Source organism: Gastrolobium bilobum, unplaced genomic scaffold (genome assembly GCF_033153095.1).
Source record: "Gastrolobium bilobum isolate Gb01-03AN ecotype WA unplaced genomic scaffold, APGP_CSIRO_Gbil_v1 utg3268, whole genome shotgun sequence".
NCBI classification, from domain to species: Eukaryota; Viridiplantae; Streptophyta; class Magnoliopsida; order Fabales; family Fabaceae; genus Gastrolobium; species Gastrolobium bilobum.
The window spans coordinates 1,267,644-1,291,489 of record NW_026899992.1 but is presented as its reverse complement, the minus strand read 5'-3'; the positions used below and the strand labels follow the sequence as shown (position 1 = coordinate 1,291,489).

General features: G+C 37.3%; 1 protein-coding gene across 1 annotated transcript; it reads left to right on the top strand.

Moving 5' to 3' along the window:
- Positions 1 to 12,688: 12,688 nt before the first annotated feature.
- LOC133294746 (benzyl alcohol O-benzoyltransferase-like) lies at positions 12,689 to 14,852 on the top strand. Its single transcript, XM_061493490.1, has 2 exons — positions 12,689 to 13,147; positions 13,962 to 14,852. The coding sequence occupies exons 1-2, from the start codon at positions 12,689 to 12,691 to the stop codon at positions 14,850 to 14,852; spliced, it is 1,350 nt and encodes a 449-aa protein (XP_061349474.1).
- Positions 14,853 to 23,846: the final 8,994 nt, after the last annotated feature.

The window sequence follows — 23,846 nt, the reverse complement described above, 5'->3', positions numbered from 1 at the left end:
TTAATGAATCTCCGGTAATAACCAGCCAAACCCAGAAAACTTCTTATTTCTGTTACTGTCTTGGGTCTCTCCCAATCAACAACTGCCTTTATCTTGCTAGGATCAACCGCCACTCCATCAGAAGAGATAACGTGACCCAGAAATTGCACTTGAGAAAGCCAAAATTCACATTTAGAAGGCTTTGCATATAACTATTTCTCTCTGAGAATTTGCAACACGGTTCTCAAGTGACCTTCATGCTTTTCCTTACTTTTGGAATATATCAGGATGTCATCAACAAACACAATCACGAATTGATCCAGAAACGGTTTAAATATGCGATTCATGTAATCCATAAACACCGCCAGAGCATTAGTGAGTCCAAATGGAATTACTTGATACTCATAATGTCCATATCTAGATCGGAAGGCGGTCTTCGGAATATCTTCCTGCCTAATTCGGATTTGATGATAACCCGACCTCAAATCAATCTTTGAGAACACACAAGCACCCCTCAACTGATCAAGCAAATCGTCTATGCGAGGGAGAGGATACTTGTTCTTAATGGTAACCTTATTCAACTGACGGTAATCAGTGCACAATCTCATGCTACCGTCCTTCTTCTTAACAAATATGACTGGTGCTCCCCACAGGGACACGCTTGGCCGGATAAACTGCTTAGCCGAAAGCTCTTCAATATGCTTCTTTAACTTGGCTAATTCCGGTGGTGACATCCTATACGGAGCCAGAGAGATAGGCCCCACACCAGGCAATAGATCAATCATGAACTCAATCTCTCTATGAGGCGGAAGTTGTGGAATTTCATCTGGAAACACATCCACAAACTCCCTCACCACGGAAATAGTGTCAATCTCCTCATGACTTTCGCCTACTAAACCCCCCACAAAGACATATCCCAATGCCCCGACCCTCAAAGCCTTTCTAACCTGCAACACAGATAGATATGGGGAAGAACTAGTAGCAGAATCATCAGCATCAAGCACAATATTTTTACCACAACAGTCTATCATAGCACAGTTCTTTGACAACCAGTCCATACCCAAGATAACTTGAAGGCTGATCATAGGTAAATAAATAAAATCCAGCACGTAATCTCGGCCTTCATATTTGAACTCAACATCTTTACACAACACAGATGTATAACACTCCTCTCCAGTAGCAGTAACCACTTTCATTGGAGGGCGAATGTCGTACATTTGCAAATTTAGCCCAACGGCCATGAAATCAGACATACAGGAGTGTGTAGCTCCTGAATCAAACAACACTTCAACATCCGTATTATCAATATAAATTGTACCTTTCACTAGATTCGGAGCCTTCTCCGATTGTTGACGGTCCATGGTATATACTCTACCAATCGTCTGAGACTCTAGCATAGGTGGAACAACAGAGATAGGAACAACAGTGGCTTGAACTTCCATAGTCCTCGCTTCGTTCTGAGGACACTGCCTGGAATAGTGACCGGATCTTCCACATTTAAAACAGATCAATTCACCGGTAGCACATGGACCTCTATGCTCCTTGCCACACCCCTTGCACTTGGGAGGAGGTCCCCTATCAACAAAATTCTTCTGAGTCCCGGGCTTTTTAAACAAATCAAAGGGCCTATTCACATTCAGCTTCTTGCCTTGCATCTTTCTGTTCTTCCAATAACCCGAGCCCGTTGCTTTATTGGAACTAGGTATCTGGCCCTCAGAAGGCTTCTTAGTTTGGGACACCTTGTACACTTCTTCTACCTTCCTGCACTGATTTACAAACCGACTGAACTCTCGGATGTCACAATTTGACATCTTCCGAGACATCTTCTCATTAAGACCCCATTGGAACTTGGAGGTCATTTCAGCCGGAGTGGGTAAGGCTCGCCCATAGTTGGCGTATTTCACCAACTCATTGAATTTTGCAAAGTATTGGTCAATTGACATTGACCCTTGCTTGAGATCGTTATACTCATTCTGCTTTTGTTCCCTAGCCTCTCTAGGAAAATAGTTATCCAAGAACAATGTCTCGAACAACCGCCAGGTTATTTCCCGGCCTTCAGCTTCTAGGGACTGTACGGTATTAGTCCACCAATCCTCCGCTTCTTCTTCCAGCATGTACACGGAGTAGATTAACTTCAATGCGTCAGGGCATCTCATCACCCTAAATATCTTCTCCATAGCTTGGAGCCATTTTGCAGCCGCCATTGGCTCATAACCTCCCTTAAAAGAAAGAGGTTTGTGTTTTCGGAAAGCCATCAATCTTCTTTCCTCCACTTCATGGTCACCGACATTCTCAACTCGAGGTTGACGAACCTCAGTGTGATGACTACGACTTCCAGAATGGTGACTACCCTCACCTTCATTGTTACCCACTACACCCTCTTCTTGTGAAGGAGGTGGAGAAGGCGTAGCAGTGTGAGGAGGAGGAGTGGGTTGCCGGTTCACGGGCCTAAGACCCCTCAACGTCCTCAACTCAGTCATCATTGCGGCCATGGCAGTCCGCGCATCCTCATTAGTTTTCATTAAAATTTCATTGGCATGCCTACTAGCCGTCAATTCCCTCTGCATATCTACCGTAGTAGCCGTCACAGGTTCAGGTTGACCACCTGTTGCCCCACGACCACTTCTAGGCCTCACGAGAGCAGCCAAAACAGGTTCTGGCTGAGTATTGGTGTTTGATGGTCCGGGGTTGTTTCGGTGCCTCGTCATGTCACTACACATGTAACACAAAGAAGTGAGTTGATCAGGCCCACACTTAGTGATCACAAATGCAATAATCATAAAGAGTACTAAAACAACTATAAAGCATCAAACACTAAGCATACTCAATAATAGCTAACAGTTATTCCCTACGAAACTGCTCTGATACCATAAAATGTAACACCCCGTTCTAGAACCGGATTGTTATCATTGTGTACGGCATTAAGCGCAGTTACAATCACATTGGTTCAATTAGAAAACCGGATAAATTTTTCTTTTTAAACAAGCCGGATTTAAATAACCAAGTGTGTGATCATAACTATATATACTTCGCGGAATAGTGGGACTAAACTTAATATTATATTTCCATTCTACTTGACAATACGTCGTTAAATGTCTTCATCATTTTAATTATCAAATTAATTCTAAACTCCTTTTATGATTCCCATCTTCTACTATATTATAGGATTCTTCATTAGCTACGCGTGGGTTCAAACCGCGCTCAAATCGGAGCACCGTAGCCAAAGTTATGCATTTTCTAAGAAAAGGGTGCGAAACCTCCAGAACCCCCGCGCCCGCAGCGTGAGATCCACGCTCGGAGCGTGGGAAAACAGAAAGTTGGCGCCCCAAGCGTGAATCTGACGCCCTTAGCATGGATGCTACTGTCTGATCCCGTAATTTGGCGCCCCAAGCGTGAATCTGGCGCCCCAGGCGCCATCCACAGGGTTGGGTGACCCAAAACAAGGTCATTTAACCTACCTATGGTTTTCAACTCATAACTTGAGCTATACTCACTCAAATTACACCATTTTGGTCTCTATGAAAAGCTAAGAGAAATGTCTACAACTTCCATACAGACGTCAAAGTCCAATTCCATCACATTGGGTATGAAAATTGGTCAACCGGACAAGATGTATTTGTTTTCTCAACATTTCCCAATTTAAACAAAAGGTACCTAATTGATTTTCAGCCCAACCAATTCAATACTTAATGAGCATACATATAATAAACTTAAAGTACTCATCAATTACAAATCATGTTCATTACAATTCATGGAACTTAGCTTACAAAACACTATGATCATTCCCTTGGCTCCCATCAACAAAAGAGATGACCAAAGGCATAAGCATAGGCTAAGTCCATTCCAATATACAAATCATACATCTATCAGTGGTCTATGAATCACAATCCTATACATGTGAGCTACCAAAACAACATGTATAATATCAAAATATAGGATCCTCATGCATATGCTAATCCAAATATGGCCATTTGCCACCAGAGGCTCCTGCAGCATCCTTACTTGAAATGGGGTCCCCACAACACGGGGTGAGATATACGAATATATCCAGTAAACCAGGGGTCCTTGGAGCATCTCTCCACCCCACAGTTCCATATCAATGTAATAGCAATAACAATAATAATGCAGTAAATACATATCTATGCAAAGTGCAATACATCTCCAGGAGAAATCCCTCGAGCTCTCAAGCTGTCCTAAGGAAACTCAGATGCAAATAGTCCTACTGGCTAGCTAACTACCAAGATGATTACGCATCGTCATGCAACATACCAACATAGGGAAACACCATCCTATGCCACACCAAATGCATACACATACGTATAACAAAGCATTACACTATTTTATTGCATTTATATACACAATCACAACCTCTACCCTTTCAGGGCTTGGTGGAACAGTCAAGGGAATTACACTCAAGGTCCGAAGGCTTACCTCAAAGCTTCCGTTCAACCTTTGTTCACCACCAACGGTTCATCAACCAATCAACTTTGGTTTCAACAATGACTTACAAGTAACACACCTACACCAAGGTGCCATAGCATCAATCATACTATACAATGAATATTCATATATACTCATTAACACCACAACAACTCTACATCCCAACTTAGCAAGAGCTTACCTATTCCAAGGAGCTAATCAAGCTCCATAGTTTGCTCCAATGGTTGATCACTCACGGTTGGTCCAAATGTCTCAATCCTAGACATCACAAGGATCCAATCATCAATCAAACAAGCCAACCCATTGATCATAATTGCAAGAAAACTCTTCAACAAGCATGATAATCTTGCAATATACCAAGTAGAGTCATTTAACTAACTGGGCTCATTTTTACCGATTAAATGACATTCCTAGCATTTTTCTCAACATGTGCTAAGTCTCAATTCTACCACAACATAGCCAATTTACTCAAATTCTCACAAAACCCATAACACTATTCATTCAAACCCCTATATCATGAAATTTCCAAGAAAACATGGTTCAAGGGTTAGAATCTTACCACCAATGGTCACACAACCAAGGATTGATGGTTCCTCAAGCTTCAATGGAGGTTGAAGCACTCAAAACCCCAAATTTCACCAAATGGGCAAATTTTTGAGAGCCAATATCCCTCTCCACAATGCTCCCCACCCAAAACAAATCTAGGTTTACGAAAGAGGGGAAGATTTAGAATAGTTTAGGCTTTTGAATCACTCCAATCGGTTAAGGATTGCTCCATCTAGGTTCTCTCTCCCTCTTCTCCTTCCTTTCCCTCTTCTTTCTCTCTTCTTCTTTCTGGTGCTGGCGACGGGAAAATGGGGGGGAATGGGTTCTCTTTTTGCTTCTTATCACTTAACATAAGTCAAGTGGTAACATGTGGGTATTGGTTCGTCTATCTATTCAACTCCATTAACTACCAAACTTTACCCAAAAGTCTGTAATATTATTCTAGGAATATTTATAATTTTATTTTTATATTTTGGGCACTTTCGCCAGTACCCATTTATACCCCTTAATTTTCACTGAGTACACTTTTTAACTTCAAAGTGATTCAGATTTATTTAATTAAGCCTCATACTTAATTTTACTCACTAAAACATGCTTAATTATTTAATTACATGTAATTTGCTAATTACTTAGGTTAGGGCTATTATAATGGTTCCTGGCGCCTGTGTATCGACTACAGAGCCTTGAATGCTTTAACAGTGATGGATTGTTTTCCAATCCCAACTATAGATGAGCTTCTGGACGAGTTGTGCTATGCAGCTGTGTTGACGAAGTTGGACCTTCGTGCAGGATATTATCAAATCAGAGCTCATGAGGCTGACATCCACGAAACGGCTTTTAGGACACACGATGGTCATTATGAATTCATTGTAATGCCTTTTGGCCTCACTAACGCACCTTCAACTTTTCAATCTGCTATGAATGATATTTTTCGTCCATATTTACGAAAATTTATCATTGTGTTTTTTGATGATATTCTTGTGTATAGTAAGACGATTGAGGAGCACTCACAACACTTATCATTGACTTTGGAGTGTTTGCAGCGACATGAATTTTATGTCAAGCTGAGCAAGTGTTCTTTTGCAGCATCAGAAATCGTTTACTTGGGTCACATTGTCTCTAATCAGGGTGTTAAAGCTGACCGAACAAAAATTTCTGCTATGGTGGAATGGCCCCTACCCTATTCTGTCAAGCAACTTCGAGCTTTTTTAGGCTTGACAGGATACTACCGCCGCTTTGTACGTGGGTATGCTTCTATTGCTTCTCCACTGACGAATTTATTAGCTGTATATAAGTGGAATTGGATTCCAGAAGCTGAATCTGCCTTCTGTACTTTGAAACTGGCTATGTCGGAGACACCAGTCCTTGCATTGCCTGATTTTTCCCTTCCTTTTGTAGTGGAAACATATGCTTCAACTCCGGGCATAGGAATTATGTTGTTACAGCAAGGGAAACCAATATCTTACTTTAGCAAGAAGCTTGGGTTACGCATGGCTGCAACCTCTGCCTACGTACGAGAATTGTATGCTATCGTTGAAGCTGTGAAACGTTGGCGGCCCTATTTGTTGGGGGCTCCTTTTGTGATTCGCACGGACCATCAGAGCATCAAAGAGATTTTATCTCAGACAATTCAGACCCCAGATCAGCACAAGTATGTTTCGAAGCTCGTGGGGTATGCCTTCTCGGTGGAATACAAGTCTGGCCCCAAAAATATAGTGGCAGACAGCCTCTCTCGACAGCATGATGCAACCACCATTGGAGCCTGTTGTGTAAGTCTATTAGAACCTTCATTTGAAATATTATCCCAAATCAAAACTGAAATTTCGTCTGATCTAGAATTGTTGTCATTACACTCTCGGTTGGATAAAAACGAGAAGTTGGATTCTGCCATTGTTCGTTGTGCAGGAATTTTATATCATAAGAACCGATTTATGTTAGGCCCCTCATCCTCTTTTAAAGTTGTGCTGTTAACTGAAGCTCATTCATCATTGGTAGGTGGCCACGCCAGTACTTTACGTACCCTTCTTCGCTTATCTGCCAATTTCTTTTGGCCACACATGAAGGAGGATGTTCGTCAATTTGTTTCGAATTGCACTGTGTGTCAGTGTATTAAACCTATCAATGCATCTCCAGCTGGATTGTTACAACCTCTTCCAATCCCTGAAGGTGCCTATGAAGACCTCACCTTGGATTTCATAACGGGTCTTCCACTTTCAAAGGGTTTCTCAGTTATATTAGTGGTGGTCGATCGTTTAATGAAGTTCGCACATTTTGGTGCCCTTCCTGCTAAATTCACAGCTGTTTTGGTTGCTCAATTATTCATAAAGATAGTAGTAAAGCTGCACAAATTTCCCCGTTTGTTGGTCTCTGATAGAGATGCCATATTCCTTAGTAAGTTTTGGCAGAAGCTGTTCGAGTTTAGCGGCACCAAGCTTCGAATGAGCACCGCTTGCCATCCACAAACGGATGGGCAAACTGAAGTTACCAACCGTTATTTGGAACAGTATCTGCGAGCTTATTGCAGTGATCAGAATAACCAATGGTCTATGGTGTTGGCTTGGGTAGAACTACACTACAACACTTCGGTTCATTCCTCAATTAAGATGACTCCTTTTCAAGCTTTGTATGGAAGGTTACCACCCACAATTCCTTTTTATCCTCGTGGTTTAGTGGAGGTAGAAGATGTAAATTCCCTTCTCAATGACCGTAACGAATTATTGCGCACTCTCAAAGCTCATCTAAGTCGTGCTCAACAGAGGATGAAGAACATGGCAGATAAGAAGCGCACAGATCAATCTTTCAAATTTGGTGATTTGGTTTTAGTTTACTTAGATTGTAGCCTTACCGTCAAGTTTCAGTTCTGCGTAGATCGAATCATAAGTTGGCAAAGCGTTTTTATAGTCCGTTTCCTATTGAGGAAGTGATCAGTGATGTGGCTTATCGTCTTAAGTTGCCTCCAGATTGTAAAATACATCCAACATTTCATGTCTCTGTGTTGAAGAAGTACACTGGACCAGATGCAGAGGGCTCTTTTCCCTTACCCTTGGATAGTGTTGACAATTGTCCCCTGCAAACCCCTTTAGCTGTTCTTAATTCTAGATGGTCATCTGGTCGCCGTCGTCAAAAGCAGCTCTTGATCCCATGGTCGAATGCAGCTCCGGAGGATGCAACATGGGAATTTGAACGCGACTTGAAGCTGACTTATCCATCACTTGACCTTGGGGACAAGGTCTCTGTCCATGGGGAGGGTATTGTTACACGTTCGGCTGAGGCAAAGTCATCTACTGCACGTGAGAAGTCAAATCGCATTAGGAATGCACCTGCTTGGCTAAGAAACTTTACTTAGGTGTAACATGTAGAAAAGTGTGGAAGCTACATTAGTAGTTGGCTAGTCACGTGTAGCTTTTGGGTGTATTGTGAATAGACACATTGAATGTATAAATAGACATTGTAACGGTGGAAGCGATAATGAATAATAATAAAATTCTCTTTTCCAGTGATTCAATTCATTCTCTTCTGTGAGAGCCCAACAATATATCTCAACAGATTTTTTACCATACAAAAATCACTGATGTACACGCACAAAATAACCACTAAACCATATAAAACAAAGATGATGTTGATTTTTTAGGTCGGAAACTTATATACAAGACAGGATGATGCGAATACGTAATACTTGAGGATATTTGCATGTAATTATTGAGATGGAGATTGTTTATTACTTGCACGTCTTTTAAAGGCTTGTTCCTTCAAAGGTTACAAGTATGTGATAAGATCTAGCTATATGGTTTTGACTCGAGTGGTGGACGAAAGAAAGTCCAGTTCTTTTTGCCGAAGTACTTGAATGTCATTGATTTTAGTAAAGAATTTACAATTACACAAGAACAAAGAAGGGGAGACAGCCTCACACGTGTCGGACCCGTGTCTGATATGGACACGCTCCGACACGCGTCCGACACGCGGTCAACATTTGGGGACACACGGTCAACTCTCCAACACGTTCTGACACGCGGTCAATATTTAGGGACACGCGGTCAACATTTGGGGACACGCTTGGACACGTTTTTTTTTTAAATCTTGATTTTATTTTGTTAACTAAATATAAAAGAAATAATTTATAAATTAATCTTTTTCTTCTATGAAATTTGACATTAAAAATTAACAAAATACGAAAAATGACGTATAATTATATTTATGTTATGAAATTTAAATATTTCATTGGTTATATGACTTATTATGGACTCTTATATGTATTAAATATAAATTACATTATATATATTAAAATTTTTATTTAATATCAAAACGTGTCCCAACGTGTCGAAATATGACATTTTTTAGAATTAACGTGTCGGCGTATCGTGTCGTATCCCGTGTCCGTGTCCGTGCATCATAGGAGACAGTTGTTTCTGTCAATCTGTGGAACAGTGACCAAAATGCCATTGTTCCCCAACTTTTTTACCTAAATGTCACGCCAACAGTATTAATTTCCAGTATGCCACGTGGGCAAGTTCGCTACCTGGGGTAACAAACTTGATTGCAATTATTGCACCTGCACGTTTCTGCCTGCCACGCCACATGGCAGACATTGAACGAAGTTCGCTAGGGGGGCAGCGAACTTCGTTGCATGTCTGCCACGTGTCATCGTGACAAGTGGAAACGTACAGGTGCAATAATTGCAACCAAGTTTGCTACCCCAGGTAGCGAACTTGGTGTCCACTAGGAACGTGACACGTCAGCAAACTGAGTTCGCTACAGTGCCCAGCGAACTTGCCCACGTGGCATATTGAAAATTAACACTGTTAGCGTGGCATTTAGGAAAAAAAGTTAAGGAATAGTGGCATTTTGGTCACTGTTCCTCAATGTGTCATGTATACAGCTATTTCTCTTTTAATTTTAAGCTTTCCCAATTGACATTTTCAAATGCCATTAGTATTGATAATGCATTTAGTGAAATTCATATAACTAGGAGGATTTATAAATTTAATATTTTAAGATTTTGGATTGTAATATAGTGTTAGAACCACTTGATCACTTGATATGGTAGGCCTAACCTTAGCCATTGGTGGTGGTCTCCCGTCATGGACTTCTCTTGAACCAGTCTGACTCTGGTCTGTATGGAGCTCGAGTTAGCCTGGTAAAAAAATATAGAGGATAAATGATAAACAAAAATATAGAAGGATAAGCGATTCAAAGACAAATCACGTAATTTTTTTTTTATTTTCCCTAGTAAAAAAAACTACAAAATGTGTTTGTAGAAAATTAATAAAATTTCCCATAATAATAATAATGGCATGTGCCTCGCTACTACAAAATATATAAACAGAAATATTTAAATCCAAAATAATAGACCAATTAAAATATACTTTTGAGAGAAGGGATATTCTCACTATCAAAATTTTCCACTACCGACTTACTACCTATCTAATCACCATTAGATTAACATTTTCTCTCTCTTCAAAAACTTTTTAACATTCTCTCTCTTTAATCCAATGATGATGTGATGGGTAGGGGTGAAACTGGGCCGAGCCGACTTACAGGGGCCTACGGCTCGGCCTACATCAGGCCAGCCCTGACCTAGTATATTTTGTATAATAGGTCGGGCTTGGGTCTTAAAAAAGCCTGTTTAATAAAAAGGCCGTAGGCCACTTTCAAAAGGCCAGCCTATAAGCCTACAGGCCAACCTATATTGTACTATTTATTTTAAATAAAATAAAATAGAGTAAATATTGAAGAAAAAACAAAAGATATAAATTTAATCAATTATAATTATGTATAACTTAATTATATTCGATTATATTTTAATAGAAATCTTACTTTATTTTTTATATAGGAGAAACCAACATCTCAATATGTTAGATTGTGTATATGAATATATTAAAAGATTTTTGGGAGAGGTTATACTTACTACCTATGTAGCACCGATACGACACGCGACACGTGACACGACACGACACGACACGACACGACACTCCGACACGTCAATCCTAAAAAATTATGGATTTCGACACGTTGGGACACGTTTTAATATTAAATAATATTTTTAATTTATATAGTGTATATTTCATTTAATATTTAATAATTTAACAAAAAATGAAACTAAATTAATAATACCCATCAACACGTTATAAAGATGGAAGCTTTAATAAAAAAAATAAGAACTGAGATGAGAGAGAGATATAATATCAGATAGAGAGATCAAATCATATTACAGAGAGATCAGAGAGAAGAAGATACAACAAGAGCGTGATAGGAATTGACAACAATGATGCTGAGATGATCTCTTATCTACTTAAGGGAAAAAAAGACAAAAAAGATAAAATTGATATGATCAGGTGTAAGCTTTATTAATATATTTAGTTTTTAAAAAAAGTAAAAAAAAAGTAAAAAAAATTTAAAAAAAAATACGAAAATGCCATTTGACCGTCGGAAAAAGTCAACCGCGTGTCCGACACCGTGTCAGAGCGTGTCGGAGCGTGTCGCCGTGTCGGAGCGTGTCGGACCCGACTCTTCCTGTTTTTACAAGTGTCCGTGCTTCCTTGCTTACTACAAGCATCATGATGTGTTTGTTGGATTCATGTAGTTATTTTAATTTACATAGTATGGATTTGTTTGTTGGATCTGATGAAATATATGTTATTTAGTTTGAGCATTTTGCTTTTGAAAATGACTTAAATGCATATTGTAAGAGTTTTGTTATGATTCATAATTCTGTTTGGACGTTGAAATTATGATTTTTGATGTATCAACAGAATTTGAGTACTTTGTAAAGTTGATTCATGGTTCTGCTTGGAAGTTAAAAATTAACAGGCTAACGAGCCAAGCCAGGCCATTTGTTTTTTTTTATAAACGGGTCAAGCCAGACTAACAGTTATACTCATACTAGGTTTGGGCCATGCCAAATTGAAATTTTTTGGCGTAGGCTTGGGCTTTTCGAGGCAAAGCTTGGCCCAGCCCAGCCCACTTTCACCCCTAGTGATGGGTAGTAAGTTAGTAGTAAAATTTTTTAATAGTTAGAATATCCTCAGTCTACTTTTCATAGTAAAAAGAGTTTACGTCAACTGCACATTAATATTGAAAGTTAATATATATTTGCAATTTTATATATTAAAATGTTAACAAACTATTTAATTTAGATTACTTATAATTATGATAATAATATTTTATTTCAGTCAATGCTCAAACAAATTAGACGAAAAGAAATAAAATAATTTCAAACAAAAATAAAGAAATAAAATAAGAGATCAGGGAAAATTTAAATTCGAGATGCAAGAATTTTTTGTTTCTATTTTCTTCCTTTTTTTATTTCCTGTAGAATTAAGTAGCTACATTTTTTAATTTTAAGCACAAATTTTTAATTTTCTGTATTTCCTTTTTCCGGGAGGAGTGCGAAACGTGCTCCGCGTGGATCCAGACTAACGTACTTAATAAGAATCCACTACTTATCATGGTGTGTCCCGTTGACATGACCTGCTACCGAAAATATTTATGCGTTTTATTAATCTGAAAAAGATAAGTTATCTATAAATTTGTGGCCTTTACCACCTAAAAAAAAATGACACACGAAAGATGTTTACGATAGAATTTATCACATGTATCATGATTTTTTTTCCCAATATTCATTGGTCATATTCTCGATTACTCCATTATAAATTACATCCGGCTAACCCATTCACTCACAGAGAGTACTTCTAATCATTACTCTTTAACTCTTCTGTCATCCGCAATGGCCTTTTCTCATGACATGGAACCCTCATCTCTGGTGTTTTCCGTGCGGAGGAGTAAACCGGAGCTGGTTGCTCCGGCAAAACCCACTCCCCGTGAAATCAAGCCATTATCTGACATAGATAATCAAGCAGGTCTCCGTGCCCAAATCCCAGTCATACAATTCTATCGTAACGAACCCTCCATGGCAGGGAAAGACCCAGTTGAAATAATTAGACACGCACTCGCGCAGACACTTGTTTTCTACTACCCACTTGCGGGTAGGCTTAGGGAAGGTTCTGATGGCAAACTCATGGTGGATTGTAACGAGGAGGGTGTCGTGTTCATTGCCGCCGATGCAGATGTCACACTTGATCAATTTGGTGACACCCTTAAATCTCCATTCCCATGCTTCGATGAACTCCTCTACCAAGTTCCTGGTTCAGAAGGAGTTATTAATTCTCCCATTTTTCTTATACAGGTCCAGCATATTCAATCTCGTTAACTATCTTACACATTTCTTTTTGACATTAATGGATAAAGACACACATATATATGTGTATAAATCATTTATCCTTTGTCAAGTAATTTGAGATAATTTTATTTCTTGCCATTTAATCAATTAATATTAGAAAATAAAAAAACAAATAAACAAAACGAGGATAATCAGAGATCGATAAATATATCTCAAGTGATTTGAGAAATATTTTTCTCATATATATATATATATATATATATATATATATGAAAAATATTTTTTGATATTATTGGAGACATATATATTATCTTATGTCATAAAAATAAATATATGGAACTCACCTTTTACAAAAAAATAAAATAAAAACTAAAAGATCCACATATTTATTTCTATAACATGAGATAAAATGTATCAAATAACATGATATTAATAAGTCTCATATATATATATATATAGGTAAATCAAAAATTATCTTATATAATGTAACATAATTTTCTTACATACAGAATTGAGAAGAGAGAGAAGAGAGAAAAATCAAGGAATTTGACTCACATAAAATTGTATATATAGAAAAATTATGTTACATTATGTAACATAACATTTGATTTACTTTATTTATATATATATATATATATATATATCATTCAACAAGTGAAATATATTCTCCAACTTAAACAAAAAATGGGATCCACAGACTAAACAAAAATAAAAATAAAATGCTGGCATATATTTCTACGTGTGTGACTTAAGATAGCTTTCTGGAGAAAATAATTTCCCATATTATATAGCATGCCTTTATAATTTTAAATAATGACAGGTCACGCGTTTGAAGTGCGGTGGTTTCATCTGTGCACTTCGCTTTAACCATGCAATGATAGATGGAGTTGGCGTAATTTATTTCATGCTTGCATTGACACAAATAGCTCGGGGTGCATGTGAACCTCCCATTCCACCTGTTTGGAGTAGGGAGCTCTTATGCGCAAGGGACCCACCACGCGTTACTTGCAACCATCGAGAATTCGAACAACTAACCGACAACAACAGCAACACCGAGGAGGACTTTGCACAGCGATCATTCTTCTTCGGACCCACCGAGATAGCTGCAATCCGTGGCTTGCTTCCCCGTGATCTTGATCAGTCATCCACCACGTTTGAGGTACTCACGTCGTACATCTGGCGTTGCCGCACAAAAGCGTTGCGGTTAGACCCAGAGGAAGATGTTCGAATGATGTGTCTTGTTGACGCACGTGCTAAGTTTAATCCTCCAATACCAACTGGTTATTACGGAAACTGTTTTGCGTACCCAGCGGCTGTCACGACCGCGGGTGAGCTTAGCGAAAATCCGTTAGAGTATGCTGTGAAGTTGATACAGAGCGCAATGGCTGAGGTGACTGAGGAGTATATGCACTCTTTGGCTGATCTAATGGTGACTAAGGGATGGCCTTTATTCACTGTGGTAAGGTCATGTCTTGTGTTGGATACAACACATGCTGGATTTAGAGATTTGGATTTTGGGTGGGGCAAGGCACTGTATGGTGGACTAGCAAAAGCTGGTGCCGGAGCCTTTCCTGCGATACACTTTCATGTCCCATCTCAAAATGCGAAAGGAGAGGAAGGTATATTGGTTCTGATTTGCTTGCCTATCAAGGTTATGGAAATGTTTGCTAAAGAGTTGGATGACATGCTTCAGAGCAACAAAACAGCTTAAAATGGCCTTAAATCTACTTTGCAAAGTGTTTATTACGCACAATTAATAAAGTCACTGCGAGTGTTCAAAAAAGAAAAGAAAAAGTTACGGCCAGATAATTATATCATGTATCAATAAAGTCATTGTGAGCAAATTAGAACCAAGGAGTTTTGTTAGTTCACTGAAGCTATCTATATTAAACTTGGTGTATAATAAAAATATATGAGTTCAAATTTTACTATTCTCGTATCCTAAAAATTCTTGTGATTAGTCCCTATACTTAACGTAAATCTTCCCTTAAAAAGAAATTATTTTTTCCAATGGAAGTTATTGTGTTGCATGAAATTGAGATGAATATTAGAATCTGTGAGAAAGGAACGGTTCTCGATGAGAGGAATTAATATCTCTGATGACAGACCTCAAGGTGGTGTTTGTTTCAAGAGTTTTTTCTGGTTTCTTAGCCAAGTGCAAAAGTAATATCAATTTCCCATGTTTGGTTAACGTGATGAATTTTACCCTTTTAAGTCACTTGCCTATCAATCACAATTGCAGTAAGGTAGTGTTTGGTAGAAGATTTATTTTGGGATTGATAAAAAAGTGTAAGTGGATATTGAAAAATATCACGTTTGGTTTAGGTTTTTGAAAAAAATACTAGGCAAATAGGATAGATAGAAAAATGACTTTTGTGTTGATTTTTGGATGAAATTCACTGTTACAGAATACCACTTGAGATGTGGTATTTTGAGATAACTGGGGAAGTGAAAAAACAGGTGTGAAGTTTCTCCCGAACATAGATTTTGCAAATTTAAATAAATTTCTCTGGTAATATTTTGGTCAACCAAACAATTTTTTTTACATTTTCCTACCAAACTCACTTTCCAACTATTTTCCTAATAATTACATTTTCCTAGTATCCAAAAAATTTCTCCTCGTGCAAGTAAATCGTTTAGGTGTCATTTCAATCAATATTTTATCTTCAACCAAACACATATTCAGGAATTTCATTCAATTTTTTTGGTAAATTTTTTTCCAACCAAACAACTTTTTTAATATTTTTCTATCTAACTCATTTTTCCTGCAAATCCCTAGTATTTACATTTTTCTAGTAAAAAAAATTTCACCTCAACCAAACACCCCTTAACTAATATTAAAGTGAAAATTTTCACATTGTATCAATCATTTTTACCATAGATGTATGGACAAAATTTAGATAATTTTGTTATTAAATTAATACCCATTCTATTGTTAAATTATTACTCTTATAAAATATAATTATGACAACTAAAATATAAATATAGTCTACAGAACTTCAGAATTAAATAAAAAAGTAAATATCATTTTGGGTCCTCAACAAAAAATACGGAACCCATTTTAATCCCTTAAAAGAAAAAGTACCCATATTAGTCCTTTTTTAGGGACTAACATGATTCTTCTTTGAATTTCAGAAGAACCGCAATTTCAAAGAACTGAAATTTCAGAGGGACCATAAGTCGTTTTTGTTTAGGGATTAAAAAAGATTTCGTGTTTTTTGTTGAGTACCCAAAATGATATTTACTCTAAATAGAAATATAGATTTTATTGGCTAATGCACACACGACATCTACTTTAGGTTCCGTCTTGCACATCTGAAAATACACATTTAATGAGATATTTATCTTAAGGAAGATAAAGATTTAAAAGACTTTTGAAGTGTATTGTTTCCGGCCATAATTTAGGGAAAATCATGCTCCCCTACCACATGTTGTCTAAGGGATTTGTTCCTTGACTCAATAAATCTAGTTTCTTGATCGAGCACATACGTATAATTTTTTTCTATTTATCCGAGTTTTGTATTTTGCAAGCTCGTTCCCTTGTCTCATCTTGTCTGAGGAACCTGATCCTTGACTCAAGAACCCAGTTTCTTGACCATGCATATATTTAGACTACCTTATAAGAGGAATCCTATAAACTATTTTGGCAGACAAACATACAGATACCTCCAAAAGGATCCCATAAAAATACACGTTATATAGAAATTTTTATCGTATAAAATTTGTAATCCATAATTTACCATGATAATTTACATAAAAATTAAAGACATCACATATCAATATAATAAACATGCAAAAATAATAACAAAGAATTAAATATAAAACATCCTCTATAACTAACTATTATAGAGAATATCACATTATTTCTTAAATTATATTTTAATAATAATAACAAGAAATATAGAGGAATATAAACTTATTAGGAAGCTCAACTAGTTAAACTAACACCCTTCATTATTTTGTACATGGATTTGAGTTAGCACATACCTTTTCACATTCTAAACTTCTTACAATAAAGTCTACATCCTAAACTATTTTATATCAGTACCATACATATATTACATTCCTAACTATTTAAAGTTACAAATTTATATAGTACATAAGTTTCACTTTAATCTAGCCTATAAGTATGAGTTTCCACACTGTCTAGATAGAATATAGCTACAACTCCTTGATTTCCATTTACTATGTAGAATTTTGAATGGTCTTCATAAAGATAAATAATAACTACCCATCCTTCACCCGGCAAGTACAAACTAGGCATGATAATTCTCTATAAAGTTTAGCATAAAACAAACAAACGTGAGAAAAATCTAAGTAATATCGAGATTTTCTAACTATAATCATTGCAGTCGTAATAACGAAAAATATCATTCTCTCAAGTAAGTTCATAAAAATGAAGTAATATAAAAAATAATAAAAAATAGTAAATTATGTAATATTTAAATGAAGTTAATTTAAATGCCAAATTTTGTGGCTCGCTGCATTTGAAATGTTCTAATTAGCGGAGCTCAAGCTAGATAAGACACCTCTTACTCTATAACCGTCTGATCCAAAACCCTTGTGGGTCAGTTCACATCAGAATCATACAATTAAAATTTACACATTTTCTTAACATTCATTTGGTACCAAATAATTTATTCTTATTATGTCTTACTGCAAAAGGAATTACAATTTAAACGTACATAAATAATTTAAATAAAACTAGAAGAAGAGATTTAAGAAAGAATTTTGGCAAAATAACAACATTATTATAACTTTCTAAAAATCAACTTTAAAAAGAATAACTAAGAAAAAGAAAAATGAGAGAATTTTTTACTCTCTCAATATTACCTTATTTTTCTTATTTGTGTTATGCGATTCTTCTTTCTCTCTTACTATTTTATCTTCTTTCCCTCGACTTCTTTTTCCTCCTCTATGTTTCCTTTCCTTTCTTTCTTATACGATCACCAATCACATATATTTATAGATAAACATATTGACCTCTTTCTTTCTTTTCTGACAACTCTTAATCATTACATATCGTTAGCTTTTAACAGAACCAAATACAATCTAACTAAAATCTTATCAAAATCTAAATAACATTTACTAAGTAATTATTACCTAAAAAAAATCTAATGTATCGTTATTTACATGTGGCCCTGCTATCTTATTATATATATATTATGTTACAATTTTTTTTTGGTAATTTGAAGGGCCTAAGACAACCCCATAGAGATTATATTACAAAAATCTTTCGAAAAGAACACACATTAGAAAAGTCCACTAAACAAAACAGCAAAATACTGGGGGGAGAAAAAAACACTTAAATTATTCCTCATTGGATTGTCCAGAGGGTACTTTGACAACCAGTATGCGCAACCATCACTCTTTATGTAGGAATGAACAAGTTGAACCTCTCAGTCTTTCAATAGCCATGTTTGAATGCAAGCCATTAGCCGTGGATCTTGAGCTGCTCCTCCATTTTTGGTGAGAAAAATGATTACAGAGCTTGAATCACTTTTTAAGATAATATGTTTCTAGCCACATTCCCGGGCTAATTCCAAACCTTTGAGCACACCCAAAAGTTCAGCTTCAAGGGCTGAACACTGTCTAATGTGATATGTGAAACCTTGGATCCAAATTCCTGATGCGTTTCTAAACACTCCACTGCAAGTAGCACCACCATTAAGTCTTCTGGCTTCCCCATCCATATTAATTTTTATCAACCCATAATCAAATGGTCTTCAACTCACCGAAATAAAAGTTGAATTTCTCCTAATCATTGCCCCATGACAATTATTCCAGCAATCAGTAAATTCTGTCACCTTTAGAATAATTATATGAGCTTTATATGCTTGCCAATCCTCCTCTTTCCCATGCATAATTGCATTTCTATAGGTCTTAGCCAACCACATTGTCTCTCAATAACACTGCACACGTTTCGGGTAGGACACAACTTGCATCAGATAGGTGAGGATAGCTTGAAGGACTACTTTTGAGAGAGTAACTCTACCCAATAGTGACATGGAAGTATGGCTCCAACAATTTAAACGAGAGTGTAAGTGATATATGATATAGATAAAAGTAGCCCTCCCAGCCCGCTTACACTGCAAAGTGATACCCAGGTATCATCCTAGATTTGAAGTCATTGAGGGTGCGCATGACAACCTTCCCATAATCATTTTTTTTTTAATTTCTGTTCCTGGGAACAGAAATGGATAGAAAACTCGTTTGGTAAAACCAGTTTATTTGTTTGTTTCCGGGATGAACCAAATTAATTTTTGTGCTGGGAAACAGAAAAAAGAATCAGAAAATTTCTGCTTTTTTATTCCCGAGCACAAAATGAGAAACCCTTCCATCATCCCAACACGACCACCGCCACCATCGTCGTCGCCGCCGTCGTACCACTAGTGTTGTCATGACCACCCCTCACCACCACGATGCCACCGCCACCATCACCACCACCTCCACCCATCACAACCGTCATGCCACCATCAACACCACCACCACAACTACCACCGATGCAACCACCATCACCACTATCACCGTCACCGTCACCGTCACCACCACCACCACCACCACCACCACCATATTCGCAACCACTGCCGCCATTGCCACCACAACGACACCGCCACCATCACCACCACCACCACCGCTGCAACCACCACCACCACCACCACCACTGCTACTGTCACCGTCACCATAATCGCAACCACTATCGCCATCACCACCATAACGGCACTGCCACCATCACCACCACCACAACTACCACCATTGCAACCACCACTATCACCGTCGCCACCACCACTATCATCACAACCACTGCCGCCACCATTACCACCACCACAACGACACCGCAACTATCACCACCACCACCACAACTACCACCGTTGCAACCACCACCACCATCATCGCAACCACTACCGCCACCACCACTATCACCACGACAACGACACCGCTACCATCACCTCCACTATCACCAACCACCACTATCATTGCCGCAGCCACCGCCGGCACCGCCGCCGCTACCAACCACCACCACCACCACCATTGTCACCTACCACCACTGCCAGCGCTGCAGCCACTGCCACCACCACCACCATCTCCATAATGTCATCACAACCACCACCACCACCAAGTCACCGCTACCATTGTCGCCGCCACCAACCACATCTCCACCACCATTGTCGTAGCCATTGTCTCACCTCCACCACCACCATCCCCACCACTATCACCGCCGCCGCCGCCATTGCCGCAACCACTACTGTCACAACCACCACCACTATCATCACCACGTCACTGTCACCGTACCACCACCACCATGCCACCCCCCGCCACCGCCACCACCACAACCACACCATATGGAAAGCAAAGTGATGATCCAATCTTTTTTATATTTAATAGGAATTATTTTTTATTATATTATTTGCCATGTTATCAAACGCAATTCTCATTCTTGGAATAAAAATAGAATATGTTATCAAACGCAATTCTCATTCTCGAAATAAAAATAGAACATGTTATCAAACACATTTTTTTTCTCTGAAACTGTTCCAAGGAACAGAAATAGAAAAGAATTGTTTCTTTTCAGAAACAGTGCTAGGGAATAGAATGGTTGTCATGCACACCCTGAGTATCCCATTTGGCAGCTCGGATATATTTCTTTTGAATGGCTGACATTTCGAGAAAAAAATTCTTGTCTTTCTGTGGTTCATACGTTGACCGAGAGACGCACAAATAACTCCATCATGTAATGAATATTGGTTGTTGGTTCTTGGGATGCCTTCACAAATAGGAGAAGACCATCTGCAAAAAATAAGTGGGAGATCGGGGGAGCCCCATTCTTTATTAGAATAGGCTTCCAGCTCTTCTCCTCCAAGCACAAGGTGATAAAGTGCACTAGTCTTTCCAAGCAAAGGACAAAGAGATAAGGGGATAACGGGTCCTCCGGTCTTAGTCCCCTAGATGGGTGGAACTCCTTTGTAGTTTTGCCATTCTAAAGTACATTAATCGAACAAGACATTGTGCACCACATAATTAGGTGAATGACATGTGGTGGGAAACCATCATCTTGAAGGGTGTCCCTTAAGAAATCTCAACTAATCATATCATAAGCCTTTTCCAGATCCACCTTGATGGCCATCCATCCCTTATCTCCACGCTTATACCTCATGGAATGGATCAACTCCTGGGAAATTATGACATTATTTATTTCTTGTCGACCTTTTATGAAGCTACATTGATTTGGTATTATTAGCCTTGCCATTTGCATTTTCAAATGGTTAGCAAGAAGTTTAGTCATTGTTTTATAGCTACCATTACATAAATTAATTGGGCAAAAGTCCTTAAACAATTGGGGAACATTCACTTTCGGGATCAGACAAAGCAAAATTTGATTAACATTTTAAACTCGTTGGTGGTTGTTAAGAACATCTTCAATAAATGAGCAAATCGAATCTTCCACAACATTCCACTAGGATTCGAAGAATAACCCATGGATGCCATAAATTCTAGATGCTTTGTACGGCCCACTGAGAACATCGTGTCCGGAATTCCTCTAGTTTCTATAGGTCTCTTTGGTCGAGATAAGAGAATCTATTCCTAATAGGGAAGATAGGTCACACATAGCTTCTTCCTTGTGCAGGTTCTTATAAAACTCCACTACCATGGTCATTAGTCTCGAGGACTCTCCCACCCAAGTACCTTCATCATTCATCAAGGTATCAATGTGGTTTCTTCTACGTCTATGACCGTGGAATATCACCTTAAATTTAACTTTGTTTGGCAGCAAACTACCTTAATGGCTTAGGCTCTCGGAGCAACCCAAGTTAACACTTCTGCTTATAATATGTGTTTGCCTTGTGATCATTTTGATGCATGAAGTCCTTGTTGACTTTTATTATCATTATTATTATTATTATTATTATTTGGTATAGATTTTTATCTTCTTCTTTAATATTTCTTTTAAATGATTTCTTCTTATTTAGACATTTTTATTTACCTCTTTTATTCAACTCTTCTTGAACTTAGCTAATACAAAATTAAAGTTATAGGAGCTAGTATTATATCAGTATTTTTAAATTTTGGTAAAATATAAAAGTATAAATAAAGATAGAAAAAATATTTAACAAAATAATATTTAAAATTAAAAAAGATATGCATAATTAATTTAATTTAAATATACAAATATAGATTAAATGATAAAAATATTAAAAATCATGTATGAAATTTAAAATAATTTGAATTTAGATATAAAAAAAAATAAATAGAAAATGATATATGTCGTTCTTTAAATAATAGAGGAAGAGTAAATTATTTAGAATTTTTGTTTCCAACTAGAATTAATCTCCTTTTCTTTTGCTATGCATGCTCCCGGGAGAATAAGAATTTGGTTTCTCTAAAGGAAGGGATATATTTTAGGGCTTTCTCACCCTTTTGCCCCTTATTAATTAATTAATAACCATTTTGTCCCTGATTCGAAACTATCTACCAATCTACCCCTCTTTAATCGACTACCTTGCATTTTTAGTCGATTAAATGGTCAAAACAAGCAAAAATGGCTGTTGGGAGATTTAGTCGACTAAATCTCCTTATTTAGTCGACTAAATCTCCCAACAGACAACAAAGGAAAACAAGTCAGTATGATTTTTTAATCGATTAAGTAGGGAGATTTAGTCGATTAAATCTCCCAACAACCATGTAGTCGATTAAAAATTCAAGTTAGTCGATTAAAGAGTGGCAGATTGGTAGATAGTTTCGAATCAGGGACAAAATGGTTATTAATTAATTAATGAGGGGCAAAATGGTCAAATAGCCTATATTTTAGAGATTAAATAACATAATTATAATTGTTAATTAAAAAACCAATGGTTGATAATGTGATAATATGGACATATATATGTAACTAACTATAAAGTTACTAAAATCTATTTTCTTAATTTTCCAATCAACTGCCATGATTTCATAAGTTACCATTTAGGTGGGAGATTTATTTGTAAAAGCTTGGGAAAGTGAGATTGGAGAAAAAAGAATGCAATGTAAAATGAAAGACGAACAACCAACAAATAATACCACATATTAGTTGGATTTCTTCCTCTCCAGCGTAAGAGGCACAAAAATCGAATTTTTTTTTTCCAAAATAACCCTAATAATTGTATTGTGTTATTTCCGTGTGATTGTTACTCAATGTACTATTTCACTATTTGATTAGACATATGTTTCTCATCAGCTAATGGAGTCTCGGGATATACAAACACATGTTTGAATAAAAAATGTGAAAGTAAGGTTATTTTGGTAAAATAACTTTACATTCCCATTAATATTTCATAACCAACCAATTACAAATTTAGTAAAACTAACTTTATTTTTTTGAGAAAATACGAGTCTACTAAACAATTTTTTATTAACATTCTAGTAAAATATATTTTTCACTACATTCCGATAATAATTATTTCTTGAATTTTTTTTTTTTTTTTTTTTTTGTACCAAAGGTCCCTTAACGTGTAGTGGTGTACTTGTCAGTTTAAGAAAGGGGTTTTTCTTTTGGTCAGGAAGAGAGAAGAGCCCACGTTTCAGAGGCATTCTCATGGGTTTTTATTAGCGGGCTTAAATAATTGCTAAGCCCAAACTCTTTCTCTTCCACGCCGATCCATGTCTCCTCCACACGTGTGACTTGCAGTGCAGCTGATCTATGCCTCTCGCTGGTTCAAGATCTATGAGCGCT

Bases quoted from the DNA above. Each gene is read 5' to 3' on its own strand.
- LOC133294746 (XM_061493490.1), top strand. From the start codon at position 12,689: ATGGCCTTTTCTCATGACATGGAACCCTCATCTCTGGTGTTTTCCGTG. The intron at 13,148-13,961 runs GTCCAGCATATT...AAATAATGACAG, and splicing joins CTCCCATTTTTCTTATACAG to GTCACGCGTTTGAAGTGCGG.